Below are 26,905 nucleotides of genomic sequence, written 5' to 3' on the forward strand. Positions count from 1 at the left end.
TTGCAGCCCCCTCCACTTATCCCATTTCCCCTTCACACTCCTCCCCCACTCTCCCCTTTCCTTCTCCCCAGAGAAAAGGGGGGTCTCCCATGGGCACATTAAGCTGATGCAGAACCAGGTGTATCCTTTCCTACCAAGGCAGCCCAGTTATGGGGACTGGCTCCAAAGGAAGGCAAAGGGTCAGAGAGGGCCTCCGTTCCAGTTGGGGGATCCACATGAAAACCAAGCTGCACATGTGCAGGGGGCCCAGGACCAGTCCATGCATGCTTTTTGGTTGGTGGTTCAGTCTCTATGAGCCACCATGGGCCTAGGATAGTTGACTAGGTAGGTCTTCTTATGGAGTCCTTGACCCCTATAACTTCCTCAGTTGTCCCCCCATCTCTTCTATAGGACTCCTGAAGCTCTGTCTAATGTTTGGCTGTGAGTCTCTACATCTGTTTCCATCAGCTGCTGTGTGAAGCCTCTCAGAGGAGCTATGCTGCGCTCCTGCCTACAAGCATAATAGAATAACATTAATAGTGTCAGGAATTGGTTTTCTCCCATGGGATGGTCTCAAGTAGGGCCAGACTTTGGTTGGCCATTCCTTCAATCTTTGCTCCATCTTTTCCCTGGCACATCTTGTAGGCAGGACAAATTTTGGGTGGAAGGTTTTGTGAGTGGGTTGGTGTCCTTATCCCTCCACTGGAAGTCCTGCCGGGCTACAGGAGGTGGCCACTTCAGGCTCCATATCCCCTGCGGCTAGGAGTCTCAGCTAGGTGACCCACCTCTAGACTTCCTGGCGCCTCTCCTATCCCAGGTCTCTGGCAAGTCCCAAAAACGCCCCTCATCTCTGATTTCTCTCACTTGGTCCTCTTTCCTCAGCTCTCCTTACTCCTAATTCACATCCCTGCTCCCTTCCCCTCCCCCTCTCCTACCCAGTTCCCTCCCTCCATCCACCTTCAGTGCCTATTTTATTTCCCTTTCTGAGGGATATTCAAGCATCTCCCCTTGGGCCCTCCTTGTAACGTGGCTTCTTTGGGTCTGTGGGTTGTAGCATGGTTATCCTGTACTTTATGGCTAATATCCACTTATAAGGGAGAACATACCATGCATGTCTGTTTGGGTTTGGGTTACCTCACTCAGGATATTTTCTAGTTCCATCCATTTTCCTACAAATTTCAAGATGTCCTTGTTTGTTTGTTTGTTTGTTTGTTTGTTTGTTTTTAGAAAGAGGCACCAAAGGGAGGGGGTTGGGTTAGTGGGGGAATGCTCTTGAAGGAAACTGTGGTACCATAACCTCCTCTTCTTCCTCTTTTATGTCCCATCCCATGATGGATCCATTTTGCTTCTAATTGTTGTCATGAAGGTTGAGCTGCTACTGCCTAAGCCGATAGGACTATCCGCTCATAGACTGAAACCTCCAAAGCCGTGAGTGAAAACAACCTTTTCTTTTTATGAGTCTCTCAGGAAAGTGTTATGGTAATAAAAGATGAACAACTCAGTACCCACTCATCTTTTGTCTGTTTCCTCAGATAACCACCCTTTTATTGATTTTTAAGAGCCTTTTCACATGTTTGGGGCACATATCTCCCATGCCCTTGGCCCCTGGGACATCTTCTGAATCACATGTTGTAATGGGCACTAGGAAAGTCTCCAGCCATTGACAGCTTTCTGCACAGCTCCTCCTAGGTTTGGATGCCTATAAAGCTTGGGAGGACAGTTAATGGTTCTGGGGACATGCTGGTGGTCGCCTCACTTGGGGCATCATCTACATGAGGTTCCCTGTGTTCTCTCAAGGTACTTGTCCTTAGCACTCACCTCTGAGAGCTTGGACTTCCACTTAGCCCTCATGCCTTCTCCTCTTATGCTGTGTGTGGCATAGTGTGAACAGTCAAAAGCTAGAGACTAGGAAGGGCGGAATGGCAAGTAGCCCCAGGCCTCCCTGTGTATGCCCTGAGCCACAGGGATTGGCAGTGCACCCCTTCCCTAACCCTGACCAAGCACAGCTGTATGCATAGCTGCAGAGTGGCATGCACTACAGACAGTAGCCACAACCAGTCAGGAAGCTGTTCTTACTACTCTTGAAACTGAAATAGCCAGCATTCTGGGGCTCACAAGCAGTGGGCCCTGGCGATGAGGCCTTTGATCATCACGTAGATTTGGGGTCAACATGGATTCACCCGTCATTTTTTTCAGAGGGCCAAGACCTGAAGGAAGTGAGGTTCTTCTTTTGAGACATGACAGTAGTCATCGTGTTGATGGAGGTGCCTGTTCTATCATGGGCTACAGGGAGACTGTTGTATTGTCATGGTATTGATGACTACATGGCTTGTCGCAAGTCACACTAAACATAGTCTGCTAAACTGTGGGCCGTGACCCCTTTGGGGGACTAAACAACCATTTCACAGGGGTTGCATGGCAGATATCCTGAATATCAGTTATCATGATTCATAACAGGAGCAAAGTTACAGTTGTGAAGCAGCAATGAAAGACTTTTATCATTGGGGTGACCACAACATGAGGAACTCTATTAAAGGGCCACAGAGTTGGGACAGTTGAGCACAACTGCAGCAAACCAAGCATAAGGAGACACGTGGGGGTTTCCTCCAGGTGTAGCTTGGTCCCCCACTGTCCAAGGAGTCCCCCAGTCACAGGGTAGAATAGACAATGGAGGCCCCCTCAGAAGATCTGTGGGTGTGTCTCTGGAAGGAGATCTCGGCTAGCTATGGTGGCCGTTGGGCTGAGGGCCTGAATCTGGATGTGGAAGAAGCTGACAGGATGCTAATAGGAGGAGGAGGGCTGGAGGAGGTGAGCAGGTGGGCAGTGGGACCTACTGAAGTGAGCAGGTGCAATACAAAGTGAGTGTTACATACATCACAGCAGTATGGACCTGGAGCAGGGTCAGTATTACAACTAGCACGTGTGTGAGGGAGTTCCACAGATGAACTTGATCCAGACTTGGGAGATCCAGTGTGGAGATGCACAGGGGATGTAGAGTGGGGTCCTGGGATGGAAGAAAGAGTTCTTTCTAGGGGAGCTGGACCCACCCCTTTCTCCATGTGTGAGCAGGCGAGATGGATATTGTACATGACAACAGAGCCAAGAAACACAGGAAAGCATGGATGAGCCTGTTTCCAACATGTATTTCCTTTATTGTTTATAAGGACCCACAGAAGGTACTGGCTATGGAGACAAAAAACAGATGCTGACAACACCTAGATTTCTACATGGAGCTGTTCCTCAGAGGGGAGATAGTAAACTTGATCCTTCTCAGCCACACTACAGTCTCAAAGCCAACAGGCCTGCGTTTCCACCTGGTGGCACATTCAAGTCCCTCGTGTCAAGGTTGGCTCTCTCTGACAGACACACAGTGCCATGCCTATGGGATGCAGGCCAGGCCAAAGCTCACATTTATCATCTCAAGGGAAAATCTTGACTGCCACTTTTCACTCCAGGTGCGAAAGCCAGCACTCTGTGGGGAGCTGGTTCTTGGCATGTCTTCTTCCTATGGTATTGCTAATTACTCTTCAGAAAATGGATTTGAACGAACTAACATTGCAGTTTGAGAATAATTTTGAGTCACACATAAATATGATTTTTAAAAAAGCCATTTATAACATGGATAATGTGCATTGATGTGACAGGTACAGGTGGGAAATCAAACCCAAGAGAGGTGTCTTTCCCCAAAGATCAGGCAAGGCTCCAGGCCAGGCTTCAGGTTGCCTTGGGACCCTGTGCAAAGCAGGTGCCCAGAAAGTGGGGACACACTGGCTCTGAGGAATACACTTTCTCTGTGTCCTAGAAGTCCATACTGAAGTGACTGCAAGCTGACCAGCCCTCCTAGGGGCCAGGAGTAGGGGTTGTCTCCTAACCCTATTTCATGAATTCTATTTATCTCAAATATAAGGGGGGAGGGAACACAGAGTCTCTGGTCACCTGCACCAAGTCCCTTGTCCTCCGTGGCTCAGAACAGACCCTGCATGTATAACGTGTGAACAGGATGCTAAGGTCATGGTGTCTGCTCAGGGCCAAGCACCAGGAAAGGACTTGGCATGTATTAACTGTCTTTTCTACCAACAGCAAAATAGGATACCTGACATTGTAAATTTAAGCAAAAGAAATTATCTCAGCAACTACTGTGAGCACAAGGATTCTGGCACAGTGTATATACAGGTATCAAGGTGTGTGTTTTTACAGCCATACACAGACGGAGGACTCTTTGTGGCATGGATTGGGTGTGAACAGTCAAAGACTGAAGCCCATGCTTTGATTATTCTTCCACATGTCAAAGGGGAAGAGTGGAAGTAGCCCTCCTTTCTTGACGCTTCGGTTTTTCCTTGTGTGATCTCCCTGTCCCTGCTGTTTTAAGATGGCCTGCCTGGCTGCTGTCTCCTTCCATTTTACACCAACAGCCAGTGGCGCAGCTGGAAAGAAAGCATCATTTATTCAGAAGCGAGGAGCAGACCTTAGAATCATGGCTTATGAGCAGACCTTAGAATCATGGCTTATGGGCCACTGACCCTATAATGAAATCAGGATTGACTCGACAGGTGGTATACCACTCGCCCATGGGGAGGCTTACCAATGATGGATGCCACTCTTGAGGGGCCCCAAGGGCCAATGACCTGGTGTAAACTTTCAAGTACTGAATTACTTGAAGAAGAGACATGGAAACTAGGTGCAGTGGCTAATATCTGCAGTCACAGCACTCAGGAGGCTGGCAGGAGGATTGCTATGAGTTCGAGGCCAGCATGAGCTACTGTAAGATTCTCAAAAACAAAAACAAACAAACAAACAAACAAAAACCAACCAGCCAACCAACTAATCAAACAAAAAAAACCAAAGCAGAATAAAGCAAAGCAAAACAGAACCAACATAACAACGCATAACCAAGCCTCGTGGGGCTCATTTGCTTACAAGGCCAGAGTTCTGGCCTCAAGCTGGCATATTTGTGACCAGCCGCTAGCGTGAGACATGCAGAACATCTTTAGATCCCGGCTGGCTCCTCTTGCTGTTTTATGAGTGGTCCATCAGTGTCCTCCTCCCCTGCATGCTGACACTTTCTTGGGTCCATCCCAGGGCACGCTGCACCCCAAAGCCTCTTTGGCTGAGTGTGATCCAGGTACAAGTGGGGAGCAGCACATGGATGGATGGCTTGGGAAGTGAGGTCAGCAGCCTGCTGTTCTGCTGCTCGCTCAACCCATTGTGTGTGTGTGTGTGTGTGTGTGTGTGTGTGTGTGTGTGTGTGATCGCGAGGCATTTGCTGACACCGACTACTGAGACCTGTGCTGCCAAATGCTTAGAAAACAATGCTCACATACTATTGTCTGACACATTGAGCCAGAAATGGAAGAGAGGCCATGACCATTGCTGCCTCATGCGAATAATCTCTTTGGTTTCCTCCTCAAGTGGCCCTTTGGGGCTTTTTTCATTCCTGGTCAGACATGCCACAGCATGACCTAGGGTGGGCATAGCCTAAGGAAGTCTGCAGGTTAGGCCAGCACAGGCACTGGCCAAGTGTGGCATATGGTCCAGGGAAGAAGCAGAATTCTGGTTGAAGGTATCCAGATGAGGGACAGAACCCAGAACACTGTCCAAGCAGCAATGGGTACAGCCTCATCCCCTCTGACTTTGTCACCAATAGAAGCAGATGATTAGATAATACTTTCAAGAGAAAGGAGGCTGCAAGGTGACATATTTTCAAAGACTAGGAATTCAGAGCTCTGAGCAAGGATCATCAAAAAAAAAAAAAAAAAAAAAAAAAAAAAAAAAAAAAAGGAACCTAGAACCCAGAGCTTAGAGTCCAAAGTACAGGACCAGAGATGTTGCAGTTGGCACAATATAACACAGATATGTGTGGGATGCCAGAAAAAATGACACGTGTGAGTCCAGAGATGTGTGTTCTGCTGGACAAAATGAGGCTTAAAATGCAGCTACTAGAGGAGTTGGATATGATTAGGGAGACAGGGATAGATTATAATATTACTGAGCAGGCAAAATGGATGGACCAGAGCCACACTCCTATTTCTGATCAAAGGGGACTAACATGGCTGAATTTCCTCTACCATCTGAAACAGCCCCAATTAAACACCACATGTGTTCATGGGATTTGCAAGACACTGGACGTCAGATGGCCGTGGTTAAGTGATACCTCAGGAAGAATGACTGAGGCAGCTAGCTACCCAGCTTGCTGCTCTGAGGGCTTCTGAATTTCAGAGTAGAGTGAGATCCCAGAGAACTCCCTGGAATGTGGGGGACCCGTGTGGCTGGAGCTTGCAGGACAGAGCAGCAGGGAACACCTGGAGAGTGGGGCTGAGTCTTGAGCAGCTTGTGTGACACCCAGGACAGCTTTGTGACAGCGTATGGGAAGTGGCACAGAGGGACCTGTGGGCCTGCCCCTCTTGGAAACCCTCTATACTCAAGCCTGTGCTGCAGCAGAGAGACAGATCTATGCCTGTGCCTCTTGGGACCCACCAAACAGATCTTAAAAAGCACACCTCCAAAGATTCAAGGAGCTCCAAGAATATTTAAAGGTATTGAAAAAAATCCAGCCAGGTATAGTGACACATTCCTTTAACACCAACACTCGGAAAGCTGAAGCAGGTGTATTTTTGTGAGTTAGAGGTCAGCCTGGTCTGAAAAGCAAGCGCCAGAGCAGCCAGAGTTACATAGTGAAACCCTGTACAAAATAAAAACAAAACCAAAATATCTCATATATAGGGGGCTGGGAGAGGGCCCAGTTGGTAAAGGGCTTGTTTTGCTAGTGTGAGGACATGGTTCAACCCCAGGAAGTCTGTGTGGAAATGTCAGGCATGGTGGCTTGTGTTTACAATCTTAATGTTGGGGAGGGAGAGCCAGATGGATCACTGGGGTTTGCATTAGGCTGGCCTGGTTGGTGAGCTTCAGGTTAACGAGAGATCCTGTCTCAAATGAAGTAGATGGCATTCTACCTCTGAGAAAACTGCTACTGTGGACGACACTCAGGATAGCCTAGAATATTCCTACAGCTTTCACAGGCGTGCACACACATGCACGACCACTGCCCACCCCAACATGCACACACACAGATGTTAAAAAATATCCAGGATGCATTAAGGGAAAGCCACATGCCTTGGCTATGATTAATCTTTAACACACACACACACACACACACACACACACATACACACACACACATACACAAAACCTTAGTGAACAACATCAGTCAGTCACCTGACACTGACTCCAACTAGCAGAAAGCTTCAAATCTCAGATGATGTCATAGAAGATATAAAAAGACCCAAAACAAACCTTAAAAGAAGAAACTGTGACAGGCAAAAGGGTAAATATTCTCTGTACTGGCTCACAGAAAAACATTGATTAATTTACAAATGATTGGATGAATCGATAAAGGCAAAGGAACTTCCCATTGATTTATGGGAACATGAATCATGGGAGATGCATCAGAAAGCATCCAAGAATACAGAAATGGCAGGAAGGGAGCAGACAATGTGTGGACCAGTGACCAGAGCCACTGTGCAGCTGTGTCTCTAAGTCCAAATTTAAAAACACCCAAATGTAAATAAGAGTCCCAAAGGAGCCAGGCATGTACTCTAGAGCCCAGAGGCAAAACAGGAGAGAAAAGGAGGGGTTTTTTGTTGTTGTTGTTGTAGTTTATTTTTTGAGACAAGGTTTCCTACGACTTGCACTATAGAGCAGGCTGGCCTTGAACTCACAACAATCCACCTGCCTCTGCCTCCCGAGTGCTGGGATTTAAGCTGTGTGCCACAAAGCCTAGTGAGAATTTTTAAAGTGCAGCTGTGAAGGTCCCATAGGACCAGGGGTCTCTGAGCTTTCAGGGGCGCAGGCAACACGAAAGGCTTATGGATATCTGAGAGGCGGGAGTCTGTGGAGCGAGCTCGCTAAGGACATGTCTCAAGGATTTTTGAGAACCCAGAAAATGATTCTAGAAGAAAATATACACACCAAAAATATGGTGAAGTCATGAACAGCACGTACGCATGCATAAACCCCAGGCATGGCTCCCACAGAGCAGTAACACAGTAAATCCACGGCAGCAGTGTCTAACTCAGGGTTAAAAAGATGGGCGTGGAGCAGAAGACAGTAACTCTGAAACCAGTAGCAGGAGTTAAGCCATGTAACTAATATTCATAAAGTTGAGTTGAGACATTAACTTTGGACTTTGAGGCTATGTCACCCTCCAAGATAACTATTGAAAGGATTAAAGTATGCAGGTTCCAAGAAAGTGGAGACAGATGAGTGGAGTAAGAAAAAGCAAAAAGGTCAGCCAACAAAAAGGCAAAAGGAGGAAAATAAACAGGAAATAGGGCAAACGGAATTAAATGTAGGAGATGAAGATCCCCTGTATGTGAAAGACCCAGTTCATCAGGGTGAAACTTGAGGCTTATGTTAGCCTTGCAAATGATACCGAAGTCTTAGAGCCACGGAGACGGTGAAAGGGGCGGTGAAAGGGGCGGTGAAAGGGGCGGTGAAAGGGGCGGTTCCACACAAGCCAAAGATACCAGGTGCGGCTACATTCACCACCAAACAGAATTCTCAGAGTAAAGAGCATTGTGCATGGGATGGGGAGGGGGCAGCCTCTCAACAGCATACATGCTTACAACACTTGTCACCTGCCTGTGTGACAGAAGAACTTACCTGGCTCTCAAAGGAGAGAGCAGAGGAGTGAAACGGGGCCCGAGGGACCCTACTCTCATCAGAGCCTCCCCAGCCTGCCTGCTTCCTCCATGGACATCTCACCAGGCTGGACTCCACTCACTCAGTTTGGCCTCCCTGCTCTCAGTTTCCCTGATGGACATCTGACTAACTCCAAGCTTTCCTTAGCTTTTCCCCTAGGAGCCCTGGCCCACCTGGCTCGGCCTCTGGAGCTGCTCCGGGCCTTTTGTCTCATGATACTTTTCTTGTCTCCAAGAATGGAGGGCATAGAGGCTAGGGACTTTCACATTTGTCCCCACAGGGCTCTTCCCCCCATGCAGGCGTCCCTGCCAATGTCACCATGGCTGCTCTTCTTCATGGGCCTCTTCTACATGCTGGCTGCCCTGCCCACAACCTAGGGCTTCTGGGTGGCCCTGGCCAGCACCAAAGCTCTGCTGGTGTGGCAAATTCCTGTACACAGCTTCCTGGTCTTCTGGGGTGGGGGGCGGGGAGAGGTTGTTGGAGCGACTGTGGGGTGAGGATACTATTCAAATCTCTCTGAATCCCTTCCCTAAGGGTCAAACAGGACGGCAGACTCACCGTGAATTGGCGCACCTCCCCTCTGTCCACTAGTTGGCGGTCTTTCTCAGGCGTGATGGCATAGGCCAGTTTCTAAGAGAGAATGGGGTTGTTGATGTAACACGCGACCTGGGTTGGCAGAGACCAGCCAGCACCCGCTATGATAACAAGGACTCTCCCAAAAGGAGCCAGGTTCAGGGGTCATGGCCTCAGGTCCCTAACTCCGAGTGAGAGTAAAACAACAACGCTCTGATGTAGTGCTGCAGTGCTAGCTGAGGTCTCTGTCCCTCCCTCAGGCCCCATCACTTATCCCCTGCACAAAGCATTGTTTCTGTCTACTAATCTGTTCTTGAGGTACAGCTGTCACTCAGGCTCCCAGAATAGATTTCAGGTCCTAAGATTGTTGTTGCTTCTCATCTGGACACCATGGCAACCCCATTCCTTCTAGAAGTATAGTAGCCAGGGGGCTGTTCCCTTGGCCATACACAGTCTGGCCTGACTGACAGGGGCCTTTGAGTGCCAGCTTGTAAAACGAGGGACCTGACACAGTGTCCAACATCATAGGACACTGTGGCTCCAAGGTGGAGTCAGTCACTGGGCCCCACAGGTACAGTGGGCTTTGCTGCTCAGTCCAGGGAAACTGCTTTGAGAAGCCTCTGTGACTCAAGTGTGGGATTGGCTCTGGGCATCAGTCCACTCACAATTCCACTCACAGAAGTTCTTATCTCTTCCAGGAACAGTGGGGAGTGGGGGTGGGGAGTGTCAAACAGGACATATGGGTATAGACTGGCATCATCACATAGACACATGGAGGCACAGAGGCACTTCACAGAAAGTGGCATACATGTGTGCACACAGACAAATGGACATGCATAGTCACAGATGTGATGTATACACCTACCACACGGACAGGTGTGGACACACTGGCACACAAACACAAATATGGCACCCCCCCCCCCTTTCTGCTGAATCAGCCCATCGCCCCATCATGATACCACCTCCAGGTCCCTGATGGCGGATATGGTCCAGAGATGGGGACACAACCATTAGGACGAGGAGCCCCTTGAAAATACCCACCTCTCGGAAGGACCCTGGCAGGCTGCAGAACTTATAGGTGGCATAGATAGGCACCATGGCCATGGAGGATGTGGCGATGATCCAGCCCAGGGCATTGGCCCAGTCTGGGAAGATGTAGGCTCCATAGTGCGGGGGTCTGAAGGTCACAATGCTGACCACGACCACATACTGAAAGAAATGGGCAGAGAGGTCAGGCAGCTTTTGCTGGCAGGTGTAAATATAGAGCCGAAAGCCAGAAAGCTTTCTAAAAGAGATCTCTAAAAGAGATCCTCGCCACACAGGCCACAAGTGCCAACCCTAGCCGAATGCCTGGGTCTGGCCCAAGCAACACAGCCTCTTCCTGAGGCACCAGTGATACATCTATACACATGCTGTGCAACTACACACGTATTTCATACCTACACATAAGTGTGCTTACATGTGTACCTAACAGCCTGCTCGTGCCTATACTGCATACCCAGGCATGCACTATGCATTTGCAGTTTATGCTTGCACGTGTACAGTGTACATAAGCTTGTGCTTCATACGGCACCTGTACTTTGTACCTGCACATGATCAGTGTAAACTGCACACCTACACATGTCGTGTCTGGGCACAATAGCCCTTCCTAAACATACAAGTCCAGTGGATGTGGGTTAGGATGTGTTTTTGGGGTACAAATCCTCACCTGTTGTGTCTATCTCGCAGGGTCAGCAAAGTTTACTGTTCAAATATACCATCTTGGACAACACTTGGTTGGACACACATATTTCACTCTTGTTTTTGGTTTCAACCGAGGACACATTTTTTTTTTTTTTAAAGAAAGCGCTGTGCCTGGCAAAGCCACACTTCTACACGTAAGTTGGCTTTGGTCTGGTCAGTTTGTTTGGAAGTGTTACCTGCTGTAGAAGCCACATAATAACATGCCTGCAGTGTGCACTGGCTGCTGTGGCCAGATGGTAACACAGTGACTTAGAAAACCACAAGGTAACATCTTTTTTTCTGCTAAGGGTTTAACTTTATATGGGATGGATTTAAAATTAGGTTTAAAGTTACATAAATTATGCTTCCATGAAGTTGGTGGAATGAAACGTGTAGCATAATTTAAAGGTTTCATCTAACACTCTGCAAAGCAATATAGGATGAAGACTTTGTCATGTCTCCTAAGATCAAGGCCAGCTGTTTTATGTGGAGAGGGAGCTTGTCAATAGGGAGAAGACAGAGATGAGATAGTTAAAAACAAACAAACAAACAAACAAACAAACACACACAGGACCAACTGTTTCAGTCAGAGACAAGTGGCCAGTGCTGTGCAGGGTTCCCAGGCAGGTCACCCTGGCCATTGATACTGGTTGTATTCCACATATGACCATGGAGTGGGTGCCCGAGTTTGACTGCAGCGGGCTATGAGCTGGCTGTGTAGCTCATATATCAGATGGATCTAAGTGGCTGCTAGCCACTGCATAGGTCTAGGCAAAGCTCTGTTATCCTTCTCAGTGACTTCAAGGCATCGGGATGGATTCAAGGGCAGCAGCAGGCAGGAAGTTTTAGGGCCCACGGTCCTTACCAGGAGGAAGCAGGGACTGACCAGCTTCCAGCATAACCGCCAGTACAGGTTGGGTCGCTGCCCTGTCATCTGCTTGATGTCATCGCTGAATTGCTGGACGCCTAAGAGGGAAGAGGTGGCTGTGGGACTAGTCATGAAACTGGACATATGTAAGTTCTTCTTGACACTAGGGGCCTCACCCCTCAGGCCCCATAGCCCTGATTCTACTCAGCCATGTACTGACTGACTCTGGTGGTGCTTCAAAGAGGCCTGTGGTCCGCTGAGCGGAGTTGAGGGACCAGCAATACTTCAATCCTACCTCGGTTCAGCTCCTTCTCTGGGTCACACAGCCTCCCTACTCTCTCTGCAAGCAGTAATTTCCAACCTGTCAAACATTGTGTCTAAACACATCTAACACAAAACTTCTTGTTTTGAGGGTTGGCTCAGTGGTTGCATCACTGCCTTCCATCTTTGGAGGTTTCTCATGTGCCCTAGCTGAGACTGCATCAGCTCCAACTCTCACCCCAACACCTACTATTCCATCTCTGCTTCTAGGGACTTGGATCCTTTCAGGGTCATATATATATATATATATATTCACAGTACATGTCTTTTGGGGACTTGTTTGCTTCAGTTAGCATGTGAGCTTCTGAGGTTCACCCATGTTGGAGCATCTATCAAAATCTCTTCGCTTTCAAAGGCTGAATATTCCTCTGTGTGTGTGTGTGTGTGTGTGTGTGTGTGTGTGTGTGTGTGTTGATTTTTCTTAATTTAAGGCTATCTCTAGATACTTAATAACTGGTGTTTTCTCTCAGCAGTTTACTTTAGAAACATTTTTCTTTCAGTGACATTATTCCACTTCTCTTATTCAAGAATTGGCAAAGAGATTTTTTTTTTGAGACATGGTCTTTCTGTGTAGCCTTGGTTATCCTGGACTCACTTTGTAGACCAGGCTGGCCTTGAACTCACAGAGATCTGCCTGCCTTTGCCTCCCGAGTGCTGGGATTACAGGCGTGTGCCACCACGCCTCCCCTGGAAAGGGGATCTTAATGGCGACTCCCTTCATCCACTTCTGGCTGGTCGCTGGCTTGTGGGACGGCAATGGGGTGTCTAGCTTTGGGAAGTTTGGAAGACTTCATGGCCTCATCAGAAAGAGTCTCTGACTAGAGCTCCATTCACATTCCAGGACATCGTTAGAATCCCACTGTGGCAATATAAGCAGGGGATGGTTAGAAAGGATGGACCTCAGTCCTCAGGATCCTGAAGCTCATCCCCCACCTCCATCCAGCTCCTAAGAGGCCTGTGATCAGCGTCAGATCACTTAGTACATAAATCGCTGATGTGCTATTCTCATAGAAGGACCTAATGCATAAGCTACTTTGCTGGTCCAGAAGGTACATGTCAGGCACAGCTGTGGGAAGTGGCCATGTTTGACATCCCTCTCACAGACCAACTGAATTATCTGATCAAGGTTCCCATAATGACAGGCAGGCCATCCTCTGCCCAGATAGAGATAAAGCTCTTTTGTTATTGTTAATAAGGACCTGATTAGCTATATGAGGCATTTGCCCTTTGCCAGGAGCTGTGAAGGGTCCAGATCCCAAATAAGCCTTACTCTCCCACGCAACACAGCCATTCTGAACATCTCTGATCACAACACGGCTTCCCAGGTAGCCACTTGACTGTCCTTCTTGATCCAATAGAGAGGCCCTGGTCACACACCCTGTGATGCCATGAGAGCCACTTCTGGAGTCCAAAAAGCAAGCCAGAAGACACTAGCCCAGTTGTCACACTGATGCCACAGTGATGCTGTTCTGACCATCAAGACTTACCATAGAACCAGGCCACCCCAATGGCTTCAATGAGTACACCAAAGAGGATGGACGTGCCAGCCGCAAAGTGGTCCAGCAGTGTGAAGACATAGATGCCACCCTGAAAGAGAAGGAGCTCTCAATGAACGTAGGGACAGCTGCAGCAACTCCACCATTGGAACATTCTCCCTAAAAGGCAACCCATTCTCTGGGTTCAGTGCGGAGATATTTCTTATTCATCCCTATAAAGTTTGATTTGAGTCATGGATTCACACACGACTTCTTAGGGACACACCCATCACAATGAAAATAGAAACCACTTGATGACAAGGGTCAGAAACACTCAAATGCCCACGTGTGGTGGTTTATCTCCTGTACGGAAGTAGCCAAGACCCTACAGATGGCCTCTGCCACTCTCCAGCTCCATTTCACGCCCCAGGAAGGCAGCTTCAGCTGCTGGTGCATCCTGGAGGTTGAATTCTGTCTGGGACCAGGTTCCAGACACGTGGCTGCCCTGCTTGTGACCACAGGGAAGTAGGTTTAATTTACATAAGGCAGAGGACGAGGCTTCTTTTAGAAGTCATGCGGTAAGCCTGTTCCTATGGCAGCAGCTATGTTACCAGGCACCAGGGCGGCCGACGCGACAGGAGCAGGCAACTACATACGTTGGTGACACAGAAGAGAGACAGCAGGAAGGTGGCGAGGACGATGCCAAGAGTGAAGAGCTCGCGATGACGGTGCAGCAGCTGGAACTCATCGACGAGCCCCGTGATCACAGACTCCATGCCCCCCATCTGTGGGACATGGAGAATGGTGGTTGGCGCTATCCTTCCCGGGGGCCTAATTTCTCCTTTAGTGAGTGTACCCTCAGGGGGATGTGCAGCAGACCTGGGGTAAGATGAGGAAGGAGGCCTTGCCCAAGCTTCCCTGACAACACATGCCTCAGAAAGAGTCCCGGGATGGCCAACACAGTCACCCTGGAGTCCCTGGGCCTTCAAAGTGCCAAGTGGCCAAAAGTCTTATGAACGCAGCCCCAGGCTGGGCATTGGATATGTCCCCAAGTTGCACTACAATGGGGCTAGCCAGGTAGGGCCTACTGTCTGCAGGCAATGGCCATGAGATGTGCCTTCTTTGATATAAAGCAAGAAACCCATCGGCTACCAGCTGGGCGGAAGATGAGGGTGGGATCATGGCATGACATCTGTGCTCTTGGGAAAAAGTATTCCTAGTTCAGGCTTTCCAGGAAGCTTAGGGTGGCCAAGTTCTGCCAGGGTGGGTCAATGACATGGGGCAGCCAAAAAGTGCCACCAACCAATTCTGATGTTAGGACCCAATAAATGGTCACGAGGAGTTGATGGGGCTGAAGGAGTCTAAGAAAGCAAACTGGCCCTAGCCTCTTTGAGGTTGAACACCAGGAGGATGCAAACAGAGCTTCCAAGGTCCAGCCTGGGCTACAGCCAGTTTCCATTCATCATCAGGGAGTACAGAGGTCAGGGAAGGTCTTTGTGTGTACCCCTGGGGCCAGTCACTCTGCCATCCTGAGGCAACCCTTTGGCTACTGGGGCTCCACTCTGTGTGTGTTCAGACCCTGATGCTGGATTACACCCCATTCACTCCCGCTCAGGTCTGGAGAGGGTCTCTAGTGTTTGCACCTGATGCGCAGGCTCTGTGATAGGCACATGAGGTGGGGACTGTTTGGAGTCATGCCTAGCCCCCTGGGGGCAGGGTCCTTCTCCAGGAACAGGCCCACAGCGAGGCAGGGCTATGGAGCCTTGGGGTATGACTACTCACAGCGCTGTCGATACCCAGTGTGAGGAGCATGAGGAAGAAGACGGCAGCCCAGGCCGAAGACAGCGGGAGAGTGGCGATTGCCTCAGGGTAGATGATGAAGATCAACCCAGGGCCTAGAGGCAGAAACCCCCATTATTACTCCGAGCTTGCTTCTTGCTTCCCCTACTTATCATCCCCGGAGCTCATCACTGCCACACGCTTGCCTCCCAATTCCCTACTTGTCACAGTTTGCTTTTTGTCTGCTGTTCCACCGCCCTCTAAGGCTACTCAGCCAATGCCAGCAGTGCTCACATGACTTGGAACTCCCTCCCTCACTGTTTTCCCGTTTCTCTAGAGGGTCCTCCTTCCTGAGGAGATGCTGGCTGAAGTGCTCCAGGAGCAGTTAGTAGAGCTGCTGCTCAGTCAGCTTACACCCTTGTCCCCCAACTCACTTACGTCCATGAGAATGGCAAGAATGAGATCAACCCGGGGACCAGAGAAAGGGATCAGCAGGTACTTCTGCCTCAGTTAACCCTAGATGTCTTTCTAGTTAATCTTTCTGCACAGATCATGTATCCACCTCCTACTAAAACATACCTCCCCTACACACACACTCAGAGCACACATAAGCACATATATGTAGCACAGACATACCACACACGCAGGAACACACAGCAGCAAGGCCATACATGTGCACAAGTATGCACAGAAATATACATTTTTCTCAAGTAATGTATATTTTGATTTTTTTTCAAACACAAAGCGCTACATTTAGGGTACACTCTTGACTTCTACCCTCCCAGCATATGAGAAAACAAGACTTCTCCCTCTCCTCTGAAATCAATGGCAGCCAGTGGCTGCTCTGGCTATGCAATGTATAATGTAACGTCACCTTCAAGTGACTCTTTCCTAGATAAGCGAGACTTATGTCACCCACAGGCTCTACAGCAGGGGCGCCTGGATATTTAGTTGAGAGTTCGTCCACTGGGGTCCTGAGGGGTTCAGAGGGGTAGAGCATGCCATCAGTCCCCGGAGAACTCACAGAAAGAAAGCGAGACATGGCTGCAGCCTTAAGCCCTTGATACTCTGAGCTCAAAGAACCAAGGGAACAATGAAAGTGGACCTAGCTCAGAAGTGATCAGCCAATGGTAATGCAGCCAGGGCAAGGTGTCCCTGATTCTAAGGGCAGCATCCTAATAGAAGACAGTCCCCGGGGAGGCGAATGGGAACAGGATGGGCAACCCCCAACATAGTAGGTCAGTCTCTAGAGAGTAATGATGTGCTTGTCATCAATAATGGGCCACAGTATAAGCCTGAATGCAGGGGAGCAGTCCCAGCAGACAGCCTCCTCTGTAGCCCAGTCAGATTTCTTCAACGCCAGAGGCCTTTTCCTTCTCCCTCACTCTGCATGCCCTCTTTGTCTTCTACTTGCATGTCACACTGAGGGGTTACTTCCTGCCCATGTTGGTGTTTATGTACATGGATGTGAGTGTATATGCACACGCCACAGTGCTTCTCATTGGCCCAGAAGTCATCAATTAGTTTAGGCTGCGTGGCTGGCGATCCCCAGGGATTTGCTGGCCTCTGCTTCCCCCAGTGCTGGGATTACAAACAGGTGCCATTGAAGGTAGCTTTTTAATGAGGGTTCTGGGCATTGCATCAGGCCCTCAAGCTAGCATGACAAGTAGTTTATCAGCTGAGCTAGCTTCCCAGTCCTCCATGTTGAAATTAATTGAGGATGGATTGGTAGTTAGGTGGTAGGGCCTTCAAGAAGTATTGGGTTCTGGGGGCACCACCCTGGTGAAGAGATTCTAGAGACTGAGTTGGGTCTCCCAGAAATGCGTCTCTTAGGACTGGATTGAGACTACATTTCAGATGTGGAACTTTACGATGAACCATGTGTTGAGGACTTTGTCCATAGCTGGTGGTTTGTTGAGAGGTGGTTGGATCTTGGGGAAACCAACATCATCAGTGGATGCAATTATACGGAGTAGGCTCTTGTGGGGGAGACCTAGGTGGGAAAAGTAGGTTATGTGGGGTGTCCCCAAACCCTTCTCGCTTTGGCTCCTTAACCATCAGTTTCCCAGTAGCTTGTCTCCCTTGGCTGACCCCATCATGATACTCTTGTCACATGTCCAAAGAGATGACCAGGGGATGCTGGGCACAGATCTCTGAAACAGAACTCAAACAAGCTTTCCCTCTTTTAAATGGATTTTGTGTGTGTGTGTGTGTGTGTGTGTGTGTGTGTGTGCATTTTATCACAGTGACAGAAGGCTGTCTAGTATAATTAAACACAAAGAGAGCAGGCACTTACAAAGCCAGTCTATCCTATGTGCTTAGCTCTTTTGCACTGGGCTGATTCCTTTCTCTCTCGCTTCCATCTGGAGTCCCTCACACACACATACAAAACGCACTCATGGCTGCACACTCTTAGACCTCTGTGAAGTAAATTAACCTTTCTTTATAAAGTCACCCAGCCTCAGGCATTTTGTTACAGCAACCGAAAATGGACTAAAATGTCACATCATATGGCCACATTGAGCCCTCCCCTCCATGGTTCCCACTCTTAGTCACAACTTCTAGGTGTGGATAGACATTCAGTGTCCAAAAATCAGCCAAATGGGAAGGAAGAAAAGATCATATGCCAAAGACTTGAGGACTTTTCTGATTAGACCCAAATCTCATCCAAGCCTGACAGCATCTCTAGGCACTTATAGGAAACACTGATAGCTAATGTCAGAGGCAACAGGTTTCATCTTGGCAAGCCATGTTGAAGCCCAGTTCCTCCCTTTCCTGACACTATGTGAGTGGAACAGCTCAGTCTTCGCCTCCCCTGTGCTTTACACACTCCACCATGGCATGAAGTTCCAGGGGATGCAAATGACAATGTTGACAATGTCCACCCAGACCTCCAAACCGTATCTACAGGGAACAGGCTGGGGAAGTGAGGTGTTGGCTGAACTGTGTGGTTTCATGTGAGCATAGCAGAGAAGGTCTAGGGGAAGCAGGGCAGGAAGAACCTAGGGGTTGGACTGGGCCTGGTAACCCACACGAATACCAGATGGCCATGGCTGCTCCTGTTTGAGTCAGCAGTTCTTATACCCAGCATCCTTTGGGCTCCTCTGGCCATGTTCCTCTGGCCTTTCTCTAGAGAGGGCAGAGTGGTGTGTGTGTGGTGGGGTAAGTGCTCACCATCTGTGGCCACATCCCTGATGGGCACATTGTGCTTCTGTGCCATGTACCCCAGGAAGGAGAAGACGACGAAGCCAGAGGAGAAGCTTGTCAGGGAGTTAATGGAGGTGGTGATGATCGCGTCTCTGTAGGAACAAGACAGACTGTCCTGACACTAGTTAAACTATGGCTCTGGGAATGCCAGCCGTTATTACCCATTTCCAGCATCTACAGAAAGGGGTGGGCAGGCTCAGAGAGAAGCTTCTGAGAGAAGTGCCATCACAGCACTTACAGCTGGGGAAACCTGCCTGGTACTCCTGGGGTCTCTTGGGGCTCAGGGTGGTGGGAAAGATGACCACTCTGCGTCCCACTCACTGGGCCATCATGCCACTGGGCCACCTCACAACAGTCCGGGAACCTGGGCATGCACAGATTTTAGGGTTGGTGAAGCAAAGCTTTGATGCACACAGGGAGGTAGAGTGGCTGGTCTGGTGAATTTACTGTAAGTAGTAATAATAAGGGACAGAGGAGGCAAATCTAGAGACTATTGGGAGGGTCAGGGTCCCCCACTGTGGTCAGCTTATAGCAGAAGACCCAGCACTTTGCTGTGCAGTGCCTATCTAAGTACACACATGAACTTCGGGGAGGACTTGCCTCAAGATTGACTCAGACCCAGCCTCCCCTTTATTTACCTCCATGAAACTGCCCTCAGTACCTTGGAACCATTTTTCTGTGTTTATTCTGTATTTCTAGTGCTTTTCTTGTCCTTAGGATGAGAAAGCAAACTTAAGCTCCACTAAGCTCAAAGAGGATAGCAACAACTGCTTCTGGTTTGTTTTTTTTTCCAGGAGGATTGGGGTTCCAGTATGTAGTTGCAGGTGACTCAGGACCAGGGACATCTTCCCAGGCCCAGGATCTCTCAGTTTAGGCTATGAGGATTATAGAAACATGCCCTGGGTGAAGGTCTTAGGCAAAACTGGACTTCGAGCAAGGGAGAGAAAAATCCATGGGGGATGGCTGGGTGAGAGAGGATGGAGAGGAACCGGGGGCGGGGTTTAAGGAGAGACAAAGGTGTATATGCTGAGGGAGGGCTGGCCTGCTATCCTGTCCTGGGGACCTGGCTCTTCTCAGACGGTGGCACACAGCACCACATGTCTCAACATCCTTTTTAACGTGAGAAGCGAGATTTTGTTGGAAGCAGCTGTGGGGAGCCAAGCATGGTGATTCACACCTGTAACCTCAGTGTTTGCAAGGTTAATGCAGGAGGTGGGGGTCATAAATTCAAGGCCAGCCTGGGCTACATAATGAATTTCAGGACAACTTAGGTTGTAACATAAGGTTCTACCTCTGAAACAAAACAAAACAAAACAAAACCAAAAAAAAAAAAAAAAAAGCAAAACAAACATAACTAAGGAAAGGAAATCTGTGTGGCCCCGAGGATTTGTGATTTTTCCTCAAGGAATACTTTATTCCAAGAGGCAGACCCCAGGGTCAGAGACACTGACTAGGTTTCATAGACCCATCTCCCAGCAATAGTAGGTCAGGGCTCACCGATAGCAGTTGTTGGTGAACTTATTGTAACTGGAGAAGGCAATCAGTACCCCAAAACCAACGCCGAGGGAGAAGCACACCTGGGTGGCAGCATCGATCCACACCTGTCACAGCCAGAGATGGGGAAGCACGAGACAGACAGTTAGAGAGAACTGTGGGATGCAAGTTCCACCCAAGGAGAGAGTGGGAGCTGTCACCAGCCAGTCTTCCAAATGACATAATAGGTGACCTGTCTGCACTCCATGTTCACCTCCAGCCGAGGCGGCAGAAGTGCTCAGCTTGGTGGTGGTTGGTACCTGCTGTCTCAGGAAACAAGCCCTCCTGCATCCCTGGCCTGAAAACACATAGCAAGAGGTCCTGTATCCCTGGCCTGAAAGCACATGGCAAGAGGGAGGCTGTTGGTTTTGTGTATCACTTGTGGTTTCACGAGGCACATGGACAGAGCCTAAGGCCAGAAATAGATGCCCAGAAGATAGCAGGCTCGCTTCTCTGAATGTAAAATGAAAGATGCCAGAGCTGAGTTCCACCAACAGGATGAAGTCAGATGTAACCTGTTTGAGTTAGGGCCGTGCTAGGGACCACCTAGGCAGCCAGGCCTGAACTGCTCCTGGGTAGCCTTGGTGGGAAGGCTAAGGAGGAGTTGCTGAAGTCCTCTCCTTCCCAGGGATCTGGGCCAGGCCTACCTGGCCTGAAGAATTTGGGAGCTGGGCAGTACCAGGAGTTGTTGCTGAGTGTCCATAGGCCAAGCTAGCCCAGGGTAACCCAGGGGCCTAGACACTGAGACAAGAATATCAGAAGCTGTCGCTGGAATTTGCAATGGACGAGCTGAGGATGTCTGCTTCCTGAGCTCATGAGGCAAAGGACCTGAAGCTGCTAAGGAGACTGGAGCCCTGGACTGTGGGAGCCCAGAGCTTTGTGTGTACCATTTACTGGGCTCACAGCATGCATTCTGCTTGGGCCATGGTCACACCCCACTCAATGCCTCCCTGGGCAATGCTCAGAAGCTTGGCTGACCTTATCTGGACCACTTTGCTCTAAGGTAGAAGAAATAGCTTCCTTTCTTTTCTTCTTTCTTGGTTGGTTCTTTGTGTTTGTATGTTTGATTATCTAGGCACCTATTTCTATCACATATCAATTATCTATTAGAAATCAAATCTATCAATATCTAGCACTATCTAGCATCTACCTGCCTACTGTCTACCTATCATCCATCCATCCCATCTTACTGTCATCTTAATTCCTCACAACATCTCATCTTTGTGATTTGCTTTATTTATTTTTTTTAAAGCAGTGTCTCTCTGCTTTCTTTCGTGGGCTGCATGCCCGCTTGCTGAAGTCCTAATGGCCTTCACTTTTTTTCTCAAACATGTCTTCCCTGACTCTGGCTTCTCCAGGTTCCCACAGGGATGATGTCCATAGTCCTGGTTCTGGTTCCACAGATCCTTTTTTCTATCCCCTACCTCTTCTTTAACACTGTGGGACACGTGTACATGCTCTCGGGCCTTGCTTCCACCTTCACACAGACTTGGCGGGCACTGTTACTCCCCGCTGAACCTTCCTTACTCTCAGCATCCCAGCTTACTCTTGCCTGCTTCTGCCTCAAGTTTAAATGAGGCAGCAAACTTAGAGAGGACCTCAGGACTCAGCCCTCCTAATCTCTCCTCTGGAGACCCACATACCTTCTGCCTCGCTCAAGCTCCAGCCCCCGTGAGGTCTGCACACCTCCTGCCCTTGCTCCAGTCTCAGCAGAAATCTACACCCCCTCCAGCAGGACTACACAGTGCCTGAGCTCTGCTGTATTGCCTTTGGGTTGTATCACCTGTCCAAACCCAGCCCACATGGCTTCCAACAACTCCTCATGGAATCTGTCACAGCTGCCTCTCTAAAATGGTTTCATTCATTGCTTTCCAAAGATGGTTTTGCTCTTCTTATTTCTCAGGAGCATCATCTATAGCCTGGAAGAGTCCATGTCTCATGAGGCCTTCCCCAAATCTTCTAACCTCAAATAACTCCTTCCTTTACTTAGAAACCTTCAGTCTATCAGAAATTGAGATTCCCAAGGACGGACCTTGGTTCAAGGGGCCCAAGGGCAGCTCATACAAGCAGATAGTTAACACAGAGCCACAGACTGTGCTCTTGGCACCAACTTAGACACACACGCACACCTCTTGGAACCAGTAGTATCACAGATAAAGAAGATGAGGGGTGTTCAGGGTGCTTTGAATGGCACAGGCTTCCGTTCCTGTGGAGACCTAAAGATGGTCATTACCCTGTTTCTTTTCTCTTCATCCTTTTAGCTCTCTGAAGTGTCTTATGACACCTTCTACACTGACCCTGCCTATGAAAGAGACAGATATACAGGTGAATGGACCAGTCTACATTTGCTGACCTCACAGGATAGGAAGGAATTGCTATTGATTCCTGCTGATCCACATATTGGGTCTCTGGACCATATGCAGGAGCCCTCTCACAAAGCCCTACCAGCCCAAAGGACTGTCAACCATGACGGAGGCTGCACTCACCGATGCTTCACAGAGACGGTAGAAGTCCACACTGAGGTAGGCTCTGATGCCATCCATGGCTCCAGGGAGGGTAACCCCACGCAGAAGCAGGGCTGTGAGGACCACATAGGGCATGGTAGCTGTGATCCACACCACCTGGAAAAGAAGACAGTGTTTCCAAGAGGCATGAGTCATCTACAGTGGGACCTTGGTGAGAGCATATGTTGACACATCTAGGGTAGCATGTGGAAAGGCGTGACAAGGCACAAGGGAAGGGAAGGAGATATCTGCTACTGTTGGAGGGTTCCAGGTGTTGTCACAGGCAGCAAGGTCATTTTTGGCTAAATTGCCATAGACACCCATACCAACATAACCCCCACCCCAGGATTTTCAGTAAGAAATAAAATGGCTTCAGTTCATGCTGGCCACACCATTATGAATGATGTTCTTTTCAATGCCCCACCCCAAACACAGTGTTCTATTCTCATCCACCATGATCATGTGCCCGCTGCTTCCCTCAAATCATGCTCACATGTTCATTCTCTTCAACCATGGCCATGCATCCCCTCCTTACCTAAACACGGCTGTGTGTCCATGGCCAAACCAACCACAGCTACCTGTCAATTCTCAACTCAACCATGACCAGCTATCTCTGTCAACTACACTCATATTCCCACCCACCAAGCATGGCCTCATGCCCACCTACCCAACCATAGTCACGTGTCTATATACCCAAGGTTACATGCCAACTTACCCAATCATGGTCTCATGACTACTCATCCAATAATGGCTACATGTCCATATACCAATCACAGCCACATATTAGCCACTGGCCACTGCCACATGTTCACCTACTCACCCATGGCTGCCTATCTGCTCACCAGCCACAGCTATATGTCACTCATCAACCATGGCCACATGTTCACCTACTCACCCATGGCTGCCTATCTGCTCTCCAGCCACAGCTATATGTCACTCATCAACCATGGCCACATGTTCACCTACTCACCCATGACTGCCTATCTGCTCTCCAGCCACAGCTATATGTCACTCATCAACCATGGCCACATGTTCGTCTATTCAACATGGCCACATGGTCACTCGCCAACCATGGCCATGAGTACACCCATGCACACGTAGCCACCTGGTACTCTACCCAACTACGGCCATATGTCTACCCACCAACCGTGACCGCTCACAAACTATGGCCGTATGCTTATCCACCCACCCACCATCCACAGCCATGTGTTCTCAGGTCCTGTTGGCTAGCGCCTCACCTTCCCTGAGGTCTTCACTCCCTTCCACAGGCTGAAGTAGAGCAGGACAATGACCAGCACCAGGCAGGCTGTGAGCTGCCACCGTGGAGGGCCCAGGTCATCGATGCCACGGCTCTGGTGGAGGTGCAGCACACCACGCCTGGAGGAGAGGCAACAGGTGATTCTGGAGGGAGCAATTGTCTCCCAGGACTGGAACAGGACACCGAGCTAGTCCCTACCCTCCTCATCTTTGTCATATGGAAAGTATCTGGTATGACCTGATGTAAATACCCATTCTCACTGTGGAAGGCCCAAAGCTGTCTCCAAGTCACAGAACCGCTTTAAGATGGACAAGAAGCTGGGTGCCTTTCCAGGAGCCCCTCATGAGGTCAGCTCGAGCCTGCTCCATGCACGGATCTGATCTTTGGAGGTCGGGGGGGCGGGGGGGAGGCGGGGGATGGGCAGCTTGGGTATACAGAGAAATGGAGACCTTAGACAGGGGAGACCTGGCAGGGGTGAAGCCAGGAGAGCCCTGAGCAGTAAAACTGCACATGCATGTTCCCGTGTGTTCTGTTACAGCCTCTCTCACCCTTGCTCACACAGCTCCTGTCAGTCTATGTGAGCTCCCTGAGGAATGATCTGGTTGGAAGCCTGGTGCGGCTGCAGTCATCCTGAGGGAAACCAGCCTAAGGCGGATGTGTGGAAGGTACAGTTGCTCCCGATGAACCTGGCGGCGTGAGGGTGGCTGAATCACCTCCACAGACGGGGGCTTTGAGCCCCCAGCCTATTCTAATGCCGCTTCTGCCAAAGGGAGTGAGGACTTCACAGTGAAAAGAGCCACCACAGTCCAGATCTGTCAGTGGGTCAGATGAGGTTTCCCAGGAAGTTAATGGACAGCCTCACAACAGAGCACAACTAACCCCAACTATCTGGAGAGTTTTGTTTTGTTTTGTAAAAATCAGAAACAGGCATCATGGCTTCTTGATCGTCACAGCCTGTGGAAACACACCTAGGATGAGCTCTGCTGCCAGCAGGGGCAGGGCAACACTGAAAAGCCAGCTCAAACATCCCATCTTACTCCAACAATAGCTAGGGCCGAGGTCCCCAGACAGGGGTCCCAGGCTGGTAAGGGTAGGGGAACAAGCAGCTGCACCATCATTCTCTTCTTACAGATATAAGTTGCTTGCTCAGCATCCTGTCTTCCATGGGTATTGCGCAAGCTCTTAGCATGTGGATATGCGGGGTGAATCACATGAGCTAAAGGCGACAGGCCAGTGTGCCTTCTGGTAGCGTTATTGGGTCTATCTGGTAGTGGGGGTTCCTTTTTTCTTATTTGTTTGTTTGTTTATTTAATCACTTTACAGCCTGAATCCAGGCCCTCCTTCCTCTCCTCCCAGTCTCACTCTCATGTCCTTTCCCCCATTGCCCCCTCCTTCTCAGAGAAGGAAGACCCCAGAAGGTACCAACCCACCCTGGCATCTTAAGTTTAAGAGGACTAAGTGCATCTTCTCCCTCTGAGGCAAGATAAGGTAGCCTAGCTGGGGAAATGGATCCAAAGGCAGGCAACAGATCAGAGACAGCTCATACTCCCATTGTTAGGGGACCCAACATGATCACCAAGCTGCACATCTGCTACAGATGTGTAGGGGGCCTAGGTCCAGCCCATGCATGCTCTTTGGTTGGTGGTCCAGTCTCTGTGAGCCCCCATGGGCCCAGGCTGGTCTACTCTGTAGGTCTTCTTGTGGTGTCCTTGGTCTCTCCGACTCCCTCTATCTTTCCTCATGGGGGGATTCTCAAGGCCCTGCCCTTGCCCTGGTTGCTGTCCAGTGCTCCTTGCTTTGCTGTTCCAGTGGGACCTCATCTCTTAGATCTTCTTACCAACACTTCCTGGGGCCCCAACTGTTCCGCTCCTCCCAAAGGAAGAAGGTGCTCCTCAGGAAGTGTGGCCAGTAGCTCCTGAAGCTACTATCCCACATGATTACGGCCCCAATGACCATGTCACATCACTACTGACATGAGTTGGACCGCACTGCTTTGGTTCTGTTCTGTAATTAAAGCCTCGACACTTTGGAGTATGTAAGGCCCCATGGTCTGGAGGCGGGGGAAATGCACCTGTCACACAATTGTCAGGAACTGAGTTTGAATCTCCGGCTCACGCATTAAAGGCAGGTCTGCTGGTGCATACCTATAACCCCAGTGCTGGAGTGTGGTGCAGAGGACAGGAGGACCCCTGCAGCTCATTGGCCAGCTAGCTTAGTCAATTCAGTGAGCTACAGGTTCAGTGAGAGACCCTTTTCAGAAATGATAAAGTAAAGAGTGACTGAGAAAGATAACCTATGTCAGTCTCTGAACTCCGCACATGTATGCACACACACACACACACACACACACACACACACACACACACACAGATACAGACATGCACACACACACACACGCATATGCATGCACCCATATGAATATGTACATATAACACATAAGCACATCCAATAAGATGGAAAGTGATTAGGGAAGAACCAGAATTGATCTCTGTCCTCAACATAGACATGCATGTACATGCACTCACACGTGTATGTATATCTACATGAGCACATATTCATATACATATAAACATGTGCATATGCACCTACATCTACATGTGTACACACCCACACAAACATGCACATATATTACACACACACAAATGCATGACATGCACATGCACAGAAGATCTCATGGACCATTTAGAGGAACGTCCTGACTCCCATAGCATTCACCTCCCCAGCCAACCACAACATGGGAACCAGCCCCACTAATAGCCACAGAAAGCTCCACATTACACAGCAGGGACGATGCTCCTGAGAGTGGGGGCCTGCCGTCAACAAGTAAGGCGACTTAGGGGTGATGTTCAGACATTTTTGAAGCTGATGTGGCATGAAGGGCCAGGCATGGTTAGGCTGGCATGCTCACCACCACCTGGAAAGGCTTCACAGTACCAGTTCTGTGTTCTCTTCAAAGCTGAGATCTCGGCGATGAGTCGTTTGCCTTGAA

The 26,905-nt window shown here is 49.3% G+C and overlaps 1 protein-coding gene across 1 annotated transcript in view; it reads right to left on the bottom strand.

Annotated features, from left to right (window-relative positions):
* Positions 1–3,106: 3,106 nt before the first annotated feature.
* Positions 3,107–26,905, bottom strand: part of SLC6A3 (solute carrier family 6 member 3) — a 40,720-nt gene continuing 16,921 nt past the window's right edge. The window contains exons 5-15 of the mRNA XM_084781089.1: positions 23,897–24,035; positions 22,641–22,775; positions 20,119–20,222; positions 18,589–18,713; positions 15,418–15,530; positions 14,292–14,420; positions 13,648–13,747; positions 11,837–11,937; positions 10,291–10,458; positions 9,235–9,306; positions 3,107–4,403 (exon numbers count right to left, since the gene is read on the bottom strand). Coding sequence (XP_084637215.1) covers positions 4,380–4,403; positions 9,235–9,306; positions 10,291–10,458; positions 11,837–11,937; positions 13,648–13,747; positions 14,292–14,420; positions 15,418–15,530; positions 18,589–18,713; positions 20,119–20,222; positions 22,641–22,775; positions 23,897–24,035 — 1,210 coding nt within the window. The 3' untranslated portion in view covers positions 3,107–4,379. The remainder of the gene's footprint in view (positions 4,404–9,234; positions 9,307–10,290; positions 10,459–11,836; positions 11,938–13,647; positions 13,748–14,291; positions 14,421–15,417; positions 15,531–18,588; positions 18,714–20,118; positions 20,223–22,640; positions 22,776–23,896; positions 24,036–26,905) is intronic.

The sequence above is a fragment of the Acomys minous genome (genome assembly GCF_964271855.1).
Source record: "Acomys minous genome assembly, chromosome: 5".
In the NCBI taxonomy this organism is placed as follows: Eukaryota; Metazoa; Chordata; class Mammalia; order Rodentia; family Muridae; genus Acomys; species Acomys minous.